The sequence below is a fragment of the Daucus carota genome, chromosome 5 (genome assembly GCF_001625215.2).
Source record: "Daucus carota subsp. sativus chromosome 5, DH1 v3.0, whole genome shotgun sequence".
NCBI classification, from domain to species: domain Eukaryota; kingdom Viridiplantae; phylum Streptophyta; class Magnoliopsida; order Apiales; family Apiaceae; genus Daucus; species Daucus carota.
This window is the reverse complement of record NC_030385.2, coordinates 32,027,992-32,043,397: the sequence shown is the minus strand read 5'-3', so window position 1 is coordinate 32,043,397 and position 15,406 is coordinate 32,027,992. Positions and strand designations below refer to the sequence as shown.

Here is a 15,406-nt window from a genome sequence, read left to right as displayed (position 1 = left end):
AGATAATAAAATTTTAGAAATTCATTAAAGGCCCGGTTAATATGTGAAGTAATAATTCATAAATTATATATATATATATATATATATATATATATATATATAAAATGTATATGAATTCAAAATTCAGTCCTTTTTAAAATATGAATCTATAGTAGTTTGTTTTTTCTTTCCACCAAGGCAAAAATTAACCTCATCCTCGACCTTATTTAAACGATAAATAATTTCGGTATGTTTTGCTCATGTTGTAACATGTATACTCAACATCTAGTGCATGCATGAATTTAGTTTTCACATATGATTAATTATTTTAAAAATAATTTTAAATTAAATACATTGCATTTAACTGATTCTTGTTTTTAAAAATAATGAATTATAATTTATAAACATATAGAAATTTGATAAAATAATAAAATTCGGTAAAGTAATATATTTTCCCGGTCCAAAAAATATTACTTTAAAGAGGTTTAACTGTATTATTAGTTTTTCATAAGTATTTCGACTTTTTGTACAAAAACCATGAATAAATACTTCTAATTTATAACTCCATAAGCCGGGTTTAAAAGCCTGGGTCAAACATCCTGTAAGACTTATAACTAACCGATTAAACTATTTTGGAAAGAAGCAAAATTGACTCTTATTGAAAAGCCATTTCCCAGCACGCACAATACTGTCATTTGTCATTACAGTGGTAAAAATCTTTTTGATGAATTTTAACATAATTTTTATAGGCAATGATAATTGGTCATAGGTACCGTAAGAAAGGTTTTCCATTTAAACAACATTTTTTTAGCTTAAAAACTTCTTTTTTTTTTTTCGCAAAACTGTTCCCATAATAGCACTTTTTTATCAACGTTTTTTCTCTAGATACAACAATTTTGATAACACTTCTAAATAGATCCAACAATAAATAAATTAAAATATCAATCAATTATTAGGGGCAACTCACTCGATCATCTAGAAATTTATAAACAAATAATTAGGAAGAGACGATAAGTCTACGAAATGTGCGAAATATGTTGGCTCGGGTCGCATCGCATGCACTGATGCACCAACAAACTTTCTACACAATTTTGCTCAGCCAACCAATACTTAATACTAAACTGGGTGTGGACCGAGCTAGGTAGACAATGTGTCGATTTCACAACACTTGCACCTCGTTCTAGTCTCTTCCTAGCCAAGTCTTAATTGGTGCGACCTTAGCGTAGTCATTGTTGAAAACAAATGTGCCGACTTGTTTTACTTGTACGTTTATATCAGCAGATGTATAGTGTAATCCGACACATAAGTCACAGGTGCATGAATCAGCACTATTACTGTCCACCAAAATTATTCTAATTTACAAGTGGTTGTGAAACTTTTACAACTTTTATTTAATTGCATGAGCCAAGACATGACGATGAGGAGCTGGCTTTTAATAACTTAATGCTGGGTAAATAGATGGCCACAAAACTCGAAGGAGTCGCTGTTTATCAGCAAACAAAATGCGAAATTTCCTTGTGATTTGGACTTGCTTACTCCTCACTCTCACTTTATAGAGCTGGCAGAACGGATGAAATTATCCACAAAAAGCGTTCTTCCATAACAAATTCTTGTATGTTTAGAAATTCCTGTGGTTGCAATTTATATATTTTTATCATGACTTTGGTGAATAATCGGTTCCCTGATAATATCTCGTAAAGTATGCCAGTATATATCAGAAAAGTATGCCAGTACATTATAATTTTGCAATATCGACAAAATGACTAATTAGGGTTTGATTTTACTGACCCGAGATATTCTGGCAAAAAAAAAAACTGACCCGAGATATTATATTATAAATTTAAACTTGATTAAAAAAAATTATTCACTTTCTTCTTTTGTTGGATGTCACATAAAGGATGAAATTTTCACCTGTAACATCTATTTAAAATTATTACAACAACATATTTACAAAATACACTTATCTAACCGTCAATAACTCTTTTTCTGTAATTAAAATTATGTCTAATATTTTTTTTTTTTAAAGATATATAAGTTAAACAAATTGCAATAAAATGGGATGGAGTAAGTACGAAAGAACTGAATCTAAAAAACTATAAGATGGGATATTAGGCAAAGAAAGAAGGATGAGATCATTTTAATCCTGAACTTAACCACTCAAACCCGGTTTAACCTAGCTCAGACGGAACTCTGAACACCTATTTAACAAGTTACCACACGTACTTGTCTACTTTACATATACATTTGGCAAAATTGTTTTTCATTTTTCTTTCTTTGAAATTTCTGTTAACTATATTCATCAAAAACGGATAACCATGTATGTAGTATTAATATCAATAATAATCGATTTTTCCGCATTTCCGTATTAAAATGGTGTTTTCCTAATAGTGATTTGGAGCAGATTAGCATCCCCATGCGGTGAATTTTAACTGAGAAATAGTTGATCTAATTACATATTATTGTTTTAACACGTACACTCGTCTTCTCGTACAATATGATACTAGATTTATTTAATTTAACATGTGTGCTTATCCTTCGAATTAGATTAAAATCCAAAAAATAGATCGTAATATACTCGAATTAGTTATACTCTAATTGATCATAATGGAATGGGCCACATTAATATATAACGGCCTATGATATACTGTATTACATTATTTCTCTCGAACATTATATTCGAATATCGTTTTAAATTCCTTTTTACCTTTATGATGTAACCACATAAGCAGTTTTCATTATTATGTCAAACTGCGCTGCTGTTTGTCGATTGTCGTTAAGGAGGAAGTTTCGTCCTTGGTAAATAAGAAGGTAGAGCATGGGTACATCCGTCATATAAAAAGCAACCTCCTCATTAAATACACTTTAGACGTTTATGCATTTTGCCACAGTTTCAGACATCATCAGACGCTGCCTCGTCTTATATTTAAACTCATCCTTTCAGCTCTAGCTCTTAAACTACATACACACGGTCTCTGCACATACATATCGCAGCACCACTCCATCAAGCTCAGTTAATACCAGGTATGCTCTTGTCTAGAAATCTCTTTTTCATTGCTTTATTTGTAACTTTTTATTTGCCTTTGTATTACTCCTGCTTCTGAAATGCTGAATTTTCGGTTACAAGTTGAACCATCTATATTTACTACAGTTATGTGTTTAATCTGGTTCTATGTAGTTTGGCGTCTGAATTAAGACAATGGGTTCTGAATTTTATTCTATGTTGTGGTTTTGTGTATTAGTCATGTTCATGTACTCTTAATAAGTTTTGTACGAGATTGCTGAGATGCCGCATATCAGGCGGCTGATCACGCGTTTAAATTACGGGATAAAATGTAAACGTGTTTCCTGGTGTATCGGGACCTTTCCAATCCCCTGAACCAGGGAACTTCAAGTTCTTTTTGCTATTTGAAGAATTGAAGAAATTGATGTTAAACAGAATTATAAAAATGAATTACGGCGTACTTATTGGTTATCGATTTGATTATTGAATACATTAAGTGGACTTTGTACAAATGCAAGAGTGTAATTCACGTATATTAGTGGACTTCAGCTTTTTTGTCTTATTGTATTCTTAATCTGATCTTGTTTTCTTGTTTCAGCTAGCTAATTACAGGGTGAAGAAGGTAGGCCTTATTGCAATCAGAACCACACATGGGTTCTATAATGGATTCTGCTGAAGTGAAAAGGTGTGGGAAGCCTCCGGGAATCCGGTTCTTGGAATACACTAAGAAATCGAATCTGTCTTTCAAAACTCACCAAGCAATTGTCTTAATTGTGACATTTTTGGCGTACACAAGCTATCATGCTACTAGGAAAACCACCAGCATTGTGAAAAGTGCACTCGATCCTCAATCTCCGGACTTGAGCTTAACATCCTTCTTTAAAAGAGCTGAAGCTAATAATTTGACTGCTAGTAGTAAGCAATCGTGGGTGTTAGGAGGTGGCTGGGCACCCTTTGATGGGCAAGATGGAACTGCTTTGCTCGGTCAGCTTGATGTGGCTTTCCTTTTTGTATATGCCATGGGGATGTTTTTCTCGGGGCATATGGGTGATAGAATGGATCTGAGGATTTTTCTGACAATCGGAATGGTGGGAACTGGTGTGTTTACAGCACTATATGGAGTGGGATACTGGGCGAATATCCATGTGTTTTATTACTTCCTGGTTGTTCAAATGCTGGCTGGTTTGTTCCAATCAACTGGATGGCCTTCAGTAGTTGCGGTTGTTGGAAACTGGTTTGGAAAGAAAAAGAGAGGACTTATAATGGGAATTTGGAATGCTCATACATCGCTTGGGAACATTACCGGATCATTAGTTGCTTCGACCTTGTTAAAGTATGGTTGGGGATGGTCTATGGTTGTCCCTGGTATAATGATTATTTTCTTTGGATTAGTCCTGTTTTTGTTCTTGCCGGTTAGCCCTGGGGCTGTTGGGTGTGATAACTCTGAAGATGATTTATATGTTCCACAAAAGGCAGGAGAGGGAGTGAGAGAACCTTTGTTGAGCTCAGATACAGATGGGGATAAATCAGCTGTGGGGTTTATAGAAGCATGGAAAATTCCTGGGGTTGCTCCTTTTGCCCTCTGCCTCTTTTTCGCGAAATTGGTTGCTTACACATTTCTCTACTGGCTCCCATTTTACGTTAGTCACACAGGTAATTAATTACACTAAGCCAATGTATAATTTGCTTTTGTGTAACATATGTTCATTTCAGATAATGTTTCTCCACAGATTTGTTTTAGAGTTTATACTTTGATCCTAATTTCTACCTAATTGTGTTGCAGCTATAGCTGGCGAGTACTTGTCAAATGAAGCTGCTGGAAATCTATCCACATTATTCGATGTTGGAGGTGTAGTTGGTGGAATTTTGGCTGGTCACGTTTCTGATCGCCTTGATGCCAGAGCCATAACTGCTGCAAGTTTTATGTACTGTGCTATCCCTGCCCTCTACCTATACAGAAACTACGGACATGTTTCGATGACTGTCAACATAATTCTCATGTTGATCACTGGTGTGTTCGTAAATGGGCCTTATGCTCTAATAACTACAGCCGTGTCAGCTGATTTAGGGACACACAGCTCCTTGAGAGGCAATGCAAGAGCACTCGCGACTGTCACAGCAATCATCGATGGAACTGGCTCGATAGGGGCTGCAATTGGACCATTGCTGACTGGTTATATCTCTACTAACAGCTGGAGTGCAGTTTTTACAATGCTCATGACAGCGGCTCTAGTATCTGGTTTGTTTCTGACCAGGCTTGTCGTAGCGGAAGTGGGAGCTAAGATTCACCAATCAAGAAGAGTCATCCCTACTTCGAGGACTCCTGCAGCCCTTGAAGTGTAATTTTCAGTCAAAATCTAGGAATGACTCTCCAAGTCTCAAGACTTAATTGCAACATTTCAGGATTTGGTTTAAAACTTTTAGTCCATAGAGTAGAAGAGGAATGTTACATGATCAAATAGGATAGCTAGAGGACTTTGTTGCACATATATGTCAATGTACATTAGTTTCATTAAGCAAAATTGCATCTGCAGAAGACAAGAGCCTTTTCACAGAGCTACAGAGTAATGCAGCTCATTTCTGAAAGAACATACTTCTTATAAATAACTTCTTACATAATTTATTTTAGTCTAACCAAAAGATCCTATTTTAAAAAATAAAATATAAATAAAAATTAATATCCTAGTCTGATTTTAATTATTTTTATCCATCCCACTTTTAATGTCCTTATTTCTTTTAAGTTTTAATTAATATTTTAAGGTGCAGGTAAATTATAGTTTAATATTTTTTCCCGAATTTTTATCTGAATAAAATAGTAATGTTAGATTTTAAAAAAAATTGAAAACAATTACAAAGTGCTAGTTACGTGTGTCAAAAATAAACACTAACCTAGATAGATGAATTTGATTGACAGAAAGTAGCATTAAAGTCATTTAATAAAATAACATGATCAAATAAAATTATATTTCCCGACCAAAAACAAAGTTAAGAAAAAAATATCGAGACAAATAAAAAAAACATTACAAACACATCTAAACACGAAAAAGAGAATCATAGCCGGTCTATGGGAAGAACAGCCTTCGGTAATACTGAGACCCCAAACCTAATTATTGAAGATAACGACAAACTAACAAACAGCAGCACTATTTCACTATTCATTTGTCCTATTTATTATTTTATACATTTCCTTTTATTAAATTTAGGCATACTTTATTATGTTTCTAAAAGAAAATGTGTAAAAAAGTTCTCCTGTATTTTATTTGATACAATAATTCAAAGTTTCAAAATCTCGATATTATATACACAGGGACCAAATTTAACCAACTCTGTACGAGATGAGAAAATCAAAATTCATGGTCACAAAGTCCAAGCATTTTAATATCCACTATTAATTTTATTACACCAACCTACCCTTCAAGACCAACAAAACACAAAATAAAAGCAGAAAAGAGGTTTACTATACGCTTTTCCCGCAAAAATTGCCCCAATCTCGCCCTAATTCTCGAGGTCAATAAGATCGCGCTATCTCAAGGATCGATCAGGTTTGCAATCTCCAACAATTCGTACATGTATATATCAATTTAATTGTTTGTTATTCATCAATTTATTGATTTTGTTATAAACTATTGTTGATTTCTTTAATTTGATCAAGTTTTGAATGATGTGATGGTGTCATATTGTAATTCAACTCTCTTTTGATTGTTTGACTCTAAATTGGAGCTGGAATTTTCTGAATTGACTTCGTTTTGATGAAGCTATGTGTCCACAAACCACAATTGATATGCTTTTAGCTGAGGTTTGAGTTTAAACGATCAGATTGAGTTTATTTACGAGATTATTCTGAGTGGTTCGCTAGTTCTGAAGAATTTTATTAGGTTGGTTATAACATGGGTTGAATAAGTCTACGGGGCATGATCAGATGCTAATAAGTTTGTTTTATCATTTAAGCAATTATTTTTGCATAGAAGGATTTCAAATATCAAGAATTTAGCGTTATGAGTTCAGACAACGACACTTGAGTTTAAGTAATCGCTTGTTCTGAAGTGGTTTGCTAGTTGTCGAGGAATTGAATTAATTAGATATATTAGGCGTAGAAGAAATCTATGGGACATGATCAGGGATTATGTATATATATTTTGTCAATTAGTCAATCATATTTGTATACCAGAATTTCCTAATTTCAAGATTTTAGCTTGGCTTATGAGTCAAGATGACACATTTGACTTAAGTAACTAGATTATCCTAAGTGGTTTGTTAGGTGTAAATATTTATATTGAATTGAGTTTTAGGCATAAAAGAACTTTAGGGGGCATGCTTAGGGGTCATTTAACAATTATATTTGTTGAAGAATTTGTTAATATTCTAATTGTTTTTCCTAATTTATGGTGCAGGTTTCTTTGTTGTGGATCAATATGTCTGGACAGTGATCAGAAAATTATTTTGATCTGAGAAATAGTACAGTGTGATGTTTATTTATGTAATGGAACCAACATTTAGGCAATAGGTTATGTTATTTTGGTCTCGTGAAATTTTAAAACGTTGGTTGTAGTAAAAGGAGTTAATTTATTGTCGATGGGTGTGAGCTACGTAACAATTTCATTATTCTCTACTGCGTTGAGCTACGCGGGCCTTCGTTACTGGACGATACTGTCACCTGAAAAACTTTTACTGGATGGCTTGATTAGTCAAAGTTTTGTTCTCTCTGAAAATGTTGTTGAAGCTCTGGAGTCCCTTTTGGATTCTTACACATCAATTGCATTGGTAGCAAATTTTGTATTTAACATATTTGTTCTGGCCATTCTGTCTCTCAAGGTAATCGATTGTCTCTAGTAAAATTTTCTAGTCACAGTTATTCCATGTAGCAACAAGATACTATTACTATGTATCAAAGATCATTTAAGCGAGTTAAATATTTTTCTGGCGGTTTTTCAATCATACTAATGTGGTCAGTTTTATCATAAATATGCGGTGCAAGAGGTCAGTGTTTTTTGACAATTTATTGAACATGTAAAAAAGAAAAAGAACTTTGTCAAACTGCAGATATATGTTATAGTGTAGTACTTTAATAATCTAGGAACGGAATTTGAACAATTCAATTTTTGCCCAATTTTAGAGAAAGTGCAGCGTCACTAGGTACTTATATGATAATTAAGACCGAAAAATATGTTTATCCGTAGTTGTGATTCATTTAAATAAGCAATTCTAGCATGTTTTGAAGAGGGCTATGTATCTCTAAAATGTTTTGTGCCCTATGATTTGCAGACTTTAGTTTAGTGTTATCGAGGAAATTTTTTATAAGGTGCCTGGGCATTCTTTAAATATAGTGTCACATTTGAAAGTTCTATCGCTGAAAGTAGGACAGTTATTATACGGTTAAGTTGTTGTGTTGTGTGTCAGTTGGTCCTGTAGTATGTTGGTCATGTTTTTAAGTCACTTTTTATGGTTTCGTAAGTACACTGTAATTTATATTTATATATTGTCCTTGTTACACAAGTGGTCTCCTAACTAAATCTTTGATTCATGTTCTCTACTCTTTGCTGCAGACTATATTCTTTGCTGAGTTGCACTCTTCTGAAAGTCGGAAACTGGTTGAGCGGCTCGTTAATTATGTCATATATAAGGTCATATGATCTTATAACACAATGTAGATGTTGTAATGTGGCACCTTCTATGATTTCCCGGTCCTAGCTATTTCCCTTTAAAATTATATATTTTGATGGGCATGGATTGGCGTTGGAAGTAAATTCAATACTGTATGATTGTAAATGAAGCTGGTACAAAAGTAAAGACCTTTGTTAATTTTTTGAATAGTAAGGAAAAAAGGTGGTCTACAATCTGGAGGTAGTCATAATGATGATATGGTGTAGTTATCTGGATTTAGCGTACAATCTTTGTGAGTTTGATACAGCCGATAGCCATCAATAAAGATTTCTATAATTTTTAGATGTTAAAGAAAGAAAGAAAGAAAGAAATTTTGCCAACTTGACGGGAGTCTAATGACAATGCTGCAAGTTACTAACGGTTTTGTGGTTCTGGAGGGTTCAAACTTAATTGTTTAATGTTTATCGACTGATAGAAGTTAATAGACATTCTTGACTGTTTTGCTCGTTTGATATTTGCTACTTTAAGTACAGTTCACAAGTTGAAATATTGTTTTATATAGTGAAACTCATGGTGTGAGTTTGTGTGTTGATGACTATTATAGGGAACCTTTCTTCCACTGGTAGTCCCGCCAACAATATACCAGGGGAGCTTATGGACTGCATGGCTGGTCATTCTGTGCTCCTTAAAGGTATGTAGTGAGATATAATAGTTTGTAAGAGATTTAACAGTGACATTTTTGTGCTTCTTTCTTGTATAGATGTTCCAAGCTCTTGCTAGAGATCGACTTGATCGCTTGAATGCTTCTCCTTCTGCTACTCCGTGGACATACTTCCGTGTGTATTCTGTTCTGTTGCTAGTCTTCATCGTTGACTTGCTCTGGTAACGCTCAACACCCTTAAGGAAATGTTAAACATATAGTTCGTTGTTGGGTATGCAGATATAGTTGGCAGGATTTTGGTTCGCACTTCGCAGAGGATTTTAGCTATAGATTAGATTAATATGGAGAAATTAAGTAATACTCGTGCTAAATATATTACCCTCGCCCATCTAGACGCACACTTTTCGGAAATTCTCATTATTTTGGTTGATGGTTGCAGGATAAGGACTTGCCTGATGCTTTATGGAACAATAGTGTCATCTATGTTCTTCTTATTGTTCTATGAGCCCCTAAGTATACTTTTCGAGACACTACAGGTACAAGTTCATCGAAAATCTTGCACATATTTTTCTCCGGCTGGACCGTAACTAACTTAGATACTGATATAGATCGCTGCTTGTGTAATGTTCAATTTTAGGCTATTGTAGTTCATGGATTCCAGTTACTTGATATATGGCTCCATAACTCTGCTAAAGATAGCACATCCCAGGGTAAATCGAACATTTTTGATATATCAGCAGGTTTGCTAATCCAACTTGCAATTTTATGCAATTCTCTCTTATTTTATTTAGTTCTTTATATCCTAATTAAGGGTAGTATATGTAACTTGATGGTCCTTAAGGATTAGAAACAGGATTATGACTACCACCGGTCATTGTTATCTTGCTTGGAAAATCTGCAAAATAAATTATGTTATATCTATTTCTGGAAGTGTCTATATTCAGTACCTTTTCTCCAAAAGTTTCTTTTACGTTTAGTTTAGCTGGTTGTTAATGTTCTTGTTAACCGGATGGTTAAGTGTACCATAGAGAAAAGGCCAAAAGATATATCATCTGTGCATTCATAAGAAATTAGCAATATAAGAGTTCTGTTTAAATTTGACATTTGAGGACAATACGCTATCAACCTGCTTTATTTTGATTTGCAACTCGATCAAATGCTAATCTGTTAGAATATGATCCTGGTAAGCCCTCCTCCTAACACCTTGAGGTTTTAGGAGAATTGGTCACTTAACATGGTATCAGAGCCTAGGCTCGCGGGAGACTCGAGTTCGACTCCCTGTGACCCCCAATATTCTCAGAATTTGTTAAGGACACGAAGGCAATGTTATGCCCCAAAAGATGGGCGCCCGTGATCCACTCTCGACCCATAAATGGGCTTTCGAGTGAGGGGGAATGTTAGAATATGATCCTGGTAAGCCCTCCTCCTAACACCTTGAGGAGAATTGGTCACTTAACATACACCTTGAGGTTTTAGGAGAAGGGCTTACCAGGATCATATTCTAACATAATCGTATATAACATTCGTTAATGTGCTACCATAATTAAATATCACATAATTATTCCCCACCATACTTAAATATAGGACATGATACCTTTTATTACTTTACAGCCACATATGTAATTTATCAAATAATATATAGTTACCCTTATTGTTAATCGATTATATATAAATTTCTGCTAAAATAATGGTTATGACTGTAGGGTCATTAAACGAATGGAAAGGCATTCTTGTGAGAAATTTGGGCTTTGTACTAGACATGATGACACTGCTGATGGCTCTTGGTCATTACGTGCATATATGGTGGCTTCACGGGATGGCCTTTCATCTTGTAGATGCAGTCCTGTTCCTAAATATACGGGTAAGTCTTATACTTGCTAGCGCCGCTACAATTTTCAGCGATTAGTTAATTTGGTTGATCTGAATCTGTTAACTCTTGAATCATAGTCCTCATTCCACTTCATGTATAATCTAGGCATTGTTAAGTGCTATTGTGAAACGTAATAAAGGATTTATCAAGTTGACGATAGCTTTAAGCACTCTTCATGGGGCACTTCCTGATGCAACACATGAAGAGCTACAAGCCTATGATGATGAATGTGCTATCTGCAGGGTAAGTTTAAGTGTATACAATAAAAGTTTTTATCAATGTGGATGATATTATCTAATATAACTTATATATAATAGGAACCTATGGCCAAAGCCAAGAAGCTTTCTTGCCATCATCTTTTTCATCTTGCTTGCTTGAGATCTTGGTATGGCCTCAAATATGGTGTAGATTGCTCTGTGACTGTGAGTTGCACTTCTATGACATAACTAAACGCTGAAATGGTATGTGAACCCAGGTTGGATCAAGGTTTGAATAATAATTACTTGTGCCCTACTTGTCGGAAGCCTCTTTTTGTGGGAAGACCAGAAGACGATGTAAATCCTCGTGCTAGAGAAGTTTCAAGTGATGAACAACTTGCCCGGCAACTAAGTTCGAGGCTTGATAGACTTCCTCCTGCTCCTAACTTGCCTGCAGGGGTTTCACCTGACCAAACAGTGAATCCTTTGGATGGTGGTGATTGGAGGTTTGTTTGTTGCACTGACATGTTGGTGCTTATTCATTAATTTTGTTTTGTTCAAAGTTTACGTCGATTTGTCTTTTCAGTCTTTATATAATTTTTTGACTGTTGCTTGTTGAAGAGGGCAATATAAACAAACTTGGTCCTTTTTGTCAGAAATGTCTTGCATGAAATCATCTTTTATTTTATTATAGTCAAAGACAGTAATTAAAAACTCAGTTACACTGTTACACATGCCTCCTCCGAGACATGAACCCTCGACCTCTTATTACCAAGAGGGATGGGAATCTGCTAGGCTAAGCCTCGCAGATTGCATGCAATCATTTACAAGGCACATAAACAGTTGAAGTACCAGATGAACCTCTGAGCAGCTTAGTTAGATATTGAAGTGTGCATTTAAGTATTGATCCCTAGCGAGAAAGTTAATAAGTTTTTTTTTTTCTTTTTGTGGTAAGCATTCACATGTGGAGAGTTTAAGCGGGTACTTGGCAGGACCAATTTTTTTCCCTCTTCCTCTTCAATTTGAGGTACTACGTTTATTGTACCAGTTGTTTGTATGTTTTCCTGTAGGGGTGGAGGAACGGATTCTGCTTGGCTGGGTTTTGATGGAGCGGGCCCATCTACAACTATGAGGTCAGTTGGGTTGGGAAGAGTTCAGATGATGATGAGACATCTTGCAGCTGTAGGGGAAACTTATGCTCAGACTGCCCTGGAAGACAATGCTTGGAACCTTTGGTCTGCAAGTTCCTCCCAAGCTAGTACATCTAGTTCAACAGTTACTTCTCCTGGCAGTGTAAGATATAGTGGAAATGCAGGTGGAGTACATGTGCGAACTTCTCGTGCTGCTAATGAGAACCTAGCAAGCATACTTGCCATGGCTGAAACAGTACGAGAGGTCTTGCCCCATGTCCCGGATGAATTAATATTCCAGGTATGTACTGATAGTACTTTTTATAGTATATATATAACTAGTGTTTATATTTAATCCATATTTTTGAATAATGAGATCATATTCAACTACATTTCTGAAAATGAAGGATGCACTATTTAGTTTAAGCTTAGATAAGTGTGTGAGTCTCTAGGAACATAAATAGCAATAAAGGGTGGGATTGGTAATATTAGTTCCTATTGCTTTAGAATTAATATGTTATACCTTTACGCGGATACAGATCAGTAATACGTATATGATCAATGGCTATTAAGTACTTAAATTCTCTATAATCTTGCATGCTGCGATTTACTGGATATAAGTATAAGCATAGAAGTTTCCTTTAGGCATCGTTTGGTTCGCGGAATGAGCATAGAAGTTTCCTTTAGGCATCGTTTGGTTTGCGGAGCGAGTGAGATGGGTCTAGAAAGTGGAATCATGAATCGGATTGGGATGCTATGGGTTCGGAAATCCATTTCTCATATCATGTGTTTGGTTTATAACATTTGAGTCATTAGCTAAATCCACTTATTATTGTATAAGAAAATGTTTTTTTGTAAAGATTATGGAAAAATGTTTGCTTGTGTATATAATATTTATGTTTGTGAATCTTTGAATATAAGTATCTCTCTACTATTTTGATTTCATCTTAATTAGTATTAAAACATAACTTTTCTGGTTTTAATACACACACACACTCACACACACACACACAATGTGAAATGAGATTGTTACACATGGTTGGCAAAATATTGAACTAAATATTAACTAATATTTTCATATAAAATAATATGTATGAATAAGCCGGTTGGTATTAAATAAAAATAAATCTTACTAATGTAAGATCAAAAGATCATTATATAAAATATTTGTATTTAAAATTTACATATAATCTTATAAATTAAAATCAAATAATAAAATTTAAATTGATACCTCACCACCAATTGTAAACATCTCCCCTGTTAGGGTTTTAAAAACATACGGGTTTGAAAACTAAAAATGATCCAACTAGACATTTAAGCAAGTCCGATGGTTGTGCTAACATAAATGGAGCTATTGTTATATAATTTAGTATCAAAAGTGGCTTTGGGTGTTAAAATGGAACGGTGTTTTCAATGCGTTGTTCTAACTCTTGTTTCATATATAACTAATTTCGAAATACACCACACTTTTCAATACAAATTTAACTAATTCTCAAGTATCCCACACTTTCAAAGTACCTCCTCATCCCTTTTTTTTTTATCCACTCTTTGATGAGTTGTCAAATATAGCTTCTATCTATATTTTGTTCCATGTATAACGCAAACTACAGCATTGTGCTATTTTAGCAGGATGTTTAGCATACCATTGGAGTGGTGTATTCTGTTTTTGGTGCTATGATATAGATATAGGACGAAGTATATCACTTACTCTTAGGTATGAACTCTGTTTACTCCAAACCCAGAGCCTCATTCCTTGTATCAGCGAACCAATGACCCCTTGACGGTGTGTTTTTAGATGTAGTGAACTTTTTGGATTTCTTCCAAATATCATAAGAATCTAGTTTACCTTGGGGGGAAGAAAAAACTGTCATTTCCTATAACCTTAATAAGATAAATATGGACAAAGTTCCTTCAATATATTCGTCATTTTCTGTATTGTGTGCCAGTTACTTGTGAGCTGCATTGTTCTTGTGTATAGCTGCCCTTCACTATATGGTTCAATAAGTGTTTCTGGTACATGCAGGATTTGCAACGAACGAATTCTGTGACGGTAACTGTGAATAATCTTCTTCGAGCATGATCATAAATTCCATTAATCCAGTTGCGACCATATATTACATGTGCCATTCTTAATTAATCCGATTAATGAATGCATTACTGGAGCTAGAAGGTGGCAACATTTTGCAGGTTCAAAGAGTTGCTTGTTTGCTAATTACAGGGTGCTTTGGCTTGCCTCAACATGTTTGTGATATCTAATAGCTTCATTTCCTGTATATATTAAGTGATGTAAGAGAAAAGAGAGAGAATATGTGCAAATGTAACATTTTTTTTCGGAAATAAATAAGTTAGCTCTGCTGCCCAATTGTGTGCTAGTTTGTCCTGTTAATGTAGTGGTTGCTTTCAGTGACATCTGATATGCATATTGTGACTGAAATTCGAAGTACAATATCAACCGTGAAAAAGGATTTGTTGATGCATATATGTGATTATAATTCGACAGGAGATTACTGTACTCCTTGTTTAAATATAACAAAATATAATTATATTTGAATCAAATCTAATTTTCGCATCGAGTTTTGATCGATTTGTAGCTATATGCAATTATAACTTGAATTTCTTGGTTAACTTTTGACCTTAAATATTTTGGCAGCTATTATCAGTATATGTGTGCGTGTTTCTGTGATCGATGTGTTCTGGAGTTCATCGAGAAGGATAGTTTAGTTCAATGTTTTACAGCATTATAATGGGGGCAGCTCTTAAGAGCAATCTTAAGCCAACCGGCAGAGCTCCAATCATAAGAGCTATCTTGAGCCAACCTCTTGACAATGAGAGCTCCAATCATAGAATTATAATAGGTTGGCAATCAAGTGTTCATTGATTAAATTGACAAAGTAATATGTCCATTTTTTTCATCAAAGGGGGTGTTCAATGTTGATTGATAATTTCTTACCGTTCTAAAAGAAAATG

The 15,406-nt window shown here is 34.6% G+C and overlaps 2 protein-coding genes across 3 annotated transcripts; both read left to right on the top strand.

The window, feature by feature from the left end:
* The first annotated feature begins 2,843 nt into the window (after positions 1-2,843).
* On the top strand, positions 2,844-5,521 carry LOC108219767 (putative glycerol-3-phosphate transporter 1). The gene is made up of 3 exons (XM_017393274.2): positions 2,844-3,000; positions 3,579-4,633; positions 4,764-5,521. Exons 2-3 carry the CDS (start codon positions 3,631-3,633, stop codon positions 5,321-5,323), a joined length of 1,563 nt encoding a protein of 520 aa, XP_017248763.1. The 5' UTR covers positions 2,844-3,000; positions 3,579-3,630; the 3' UTR covers positions 5,324-5,521.
* Positions 5,522-6,308: 787 nt separating this feature from the next.
* On the top strand, positions 6,309-14,801 carry LOC108223229 (E3 ubiquitin protein ligase RIN2). 2 transcript variants are annotated; one of them, XM_017397375.2, is made up of 13 exons: positions 6,309-6,522; positions 7,372-7,792; positions 8,524-8,601; positions 9,186-9,272; positions 9,342-9,463; positions 9,682-9,778; positions 9,880-9,982; positions 10,946-11,103; positions 11,218-11,355; positions 11,430-11,497; positions 11,588-11,815; positions 12,380-12,740; positions 14,463-14,801. In XM_017397375.2, exons 2-13 carry the CDS (start codon positions 7,553-7,555, stop codon positions 14,517-14,519), a joined length of 1,737 nt encoding a protein of 578 aa, XP_017252864.1. In that variant the 5' UTR covers positions 6,309-6,522; positions 7,372-7,552; the 3' UTR covers positions 14,520-14,801. The 2 variants fall into 2 exon arrangements, with proteins under 2 accessions (XP_017252864.1, XP_017252865.1); XM_017397376.2 differs by having other exon boundaries at positions 6,365-6,522; positions 9,880-9,952.
* The last annotated feature ends 605 nt before the right edge of the window (positions 14,802-15,406 follow it).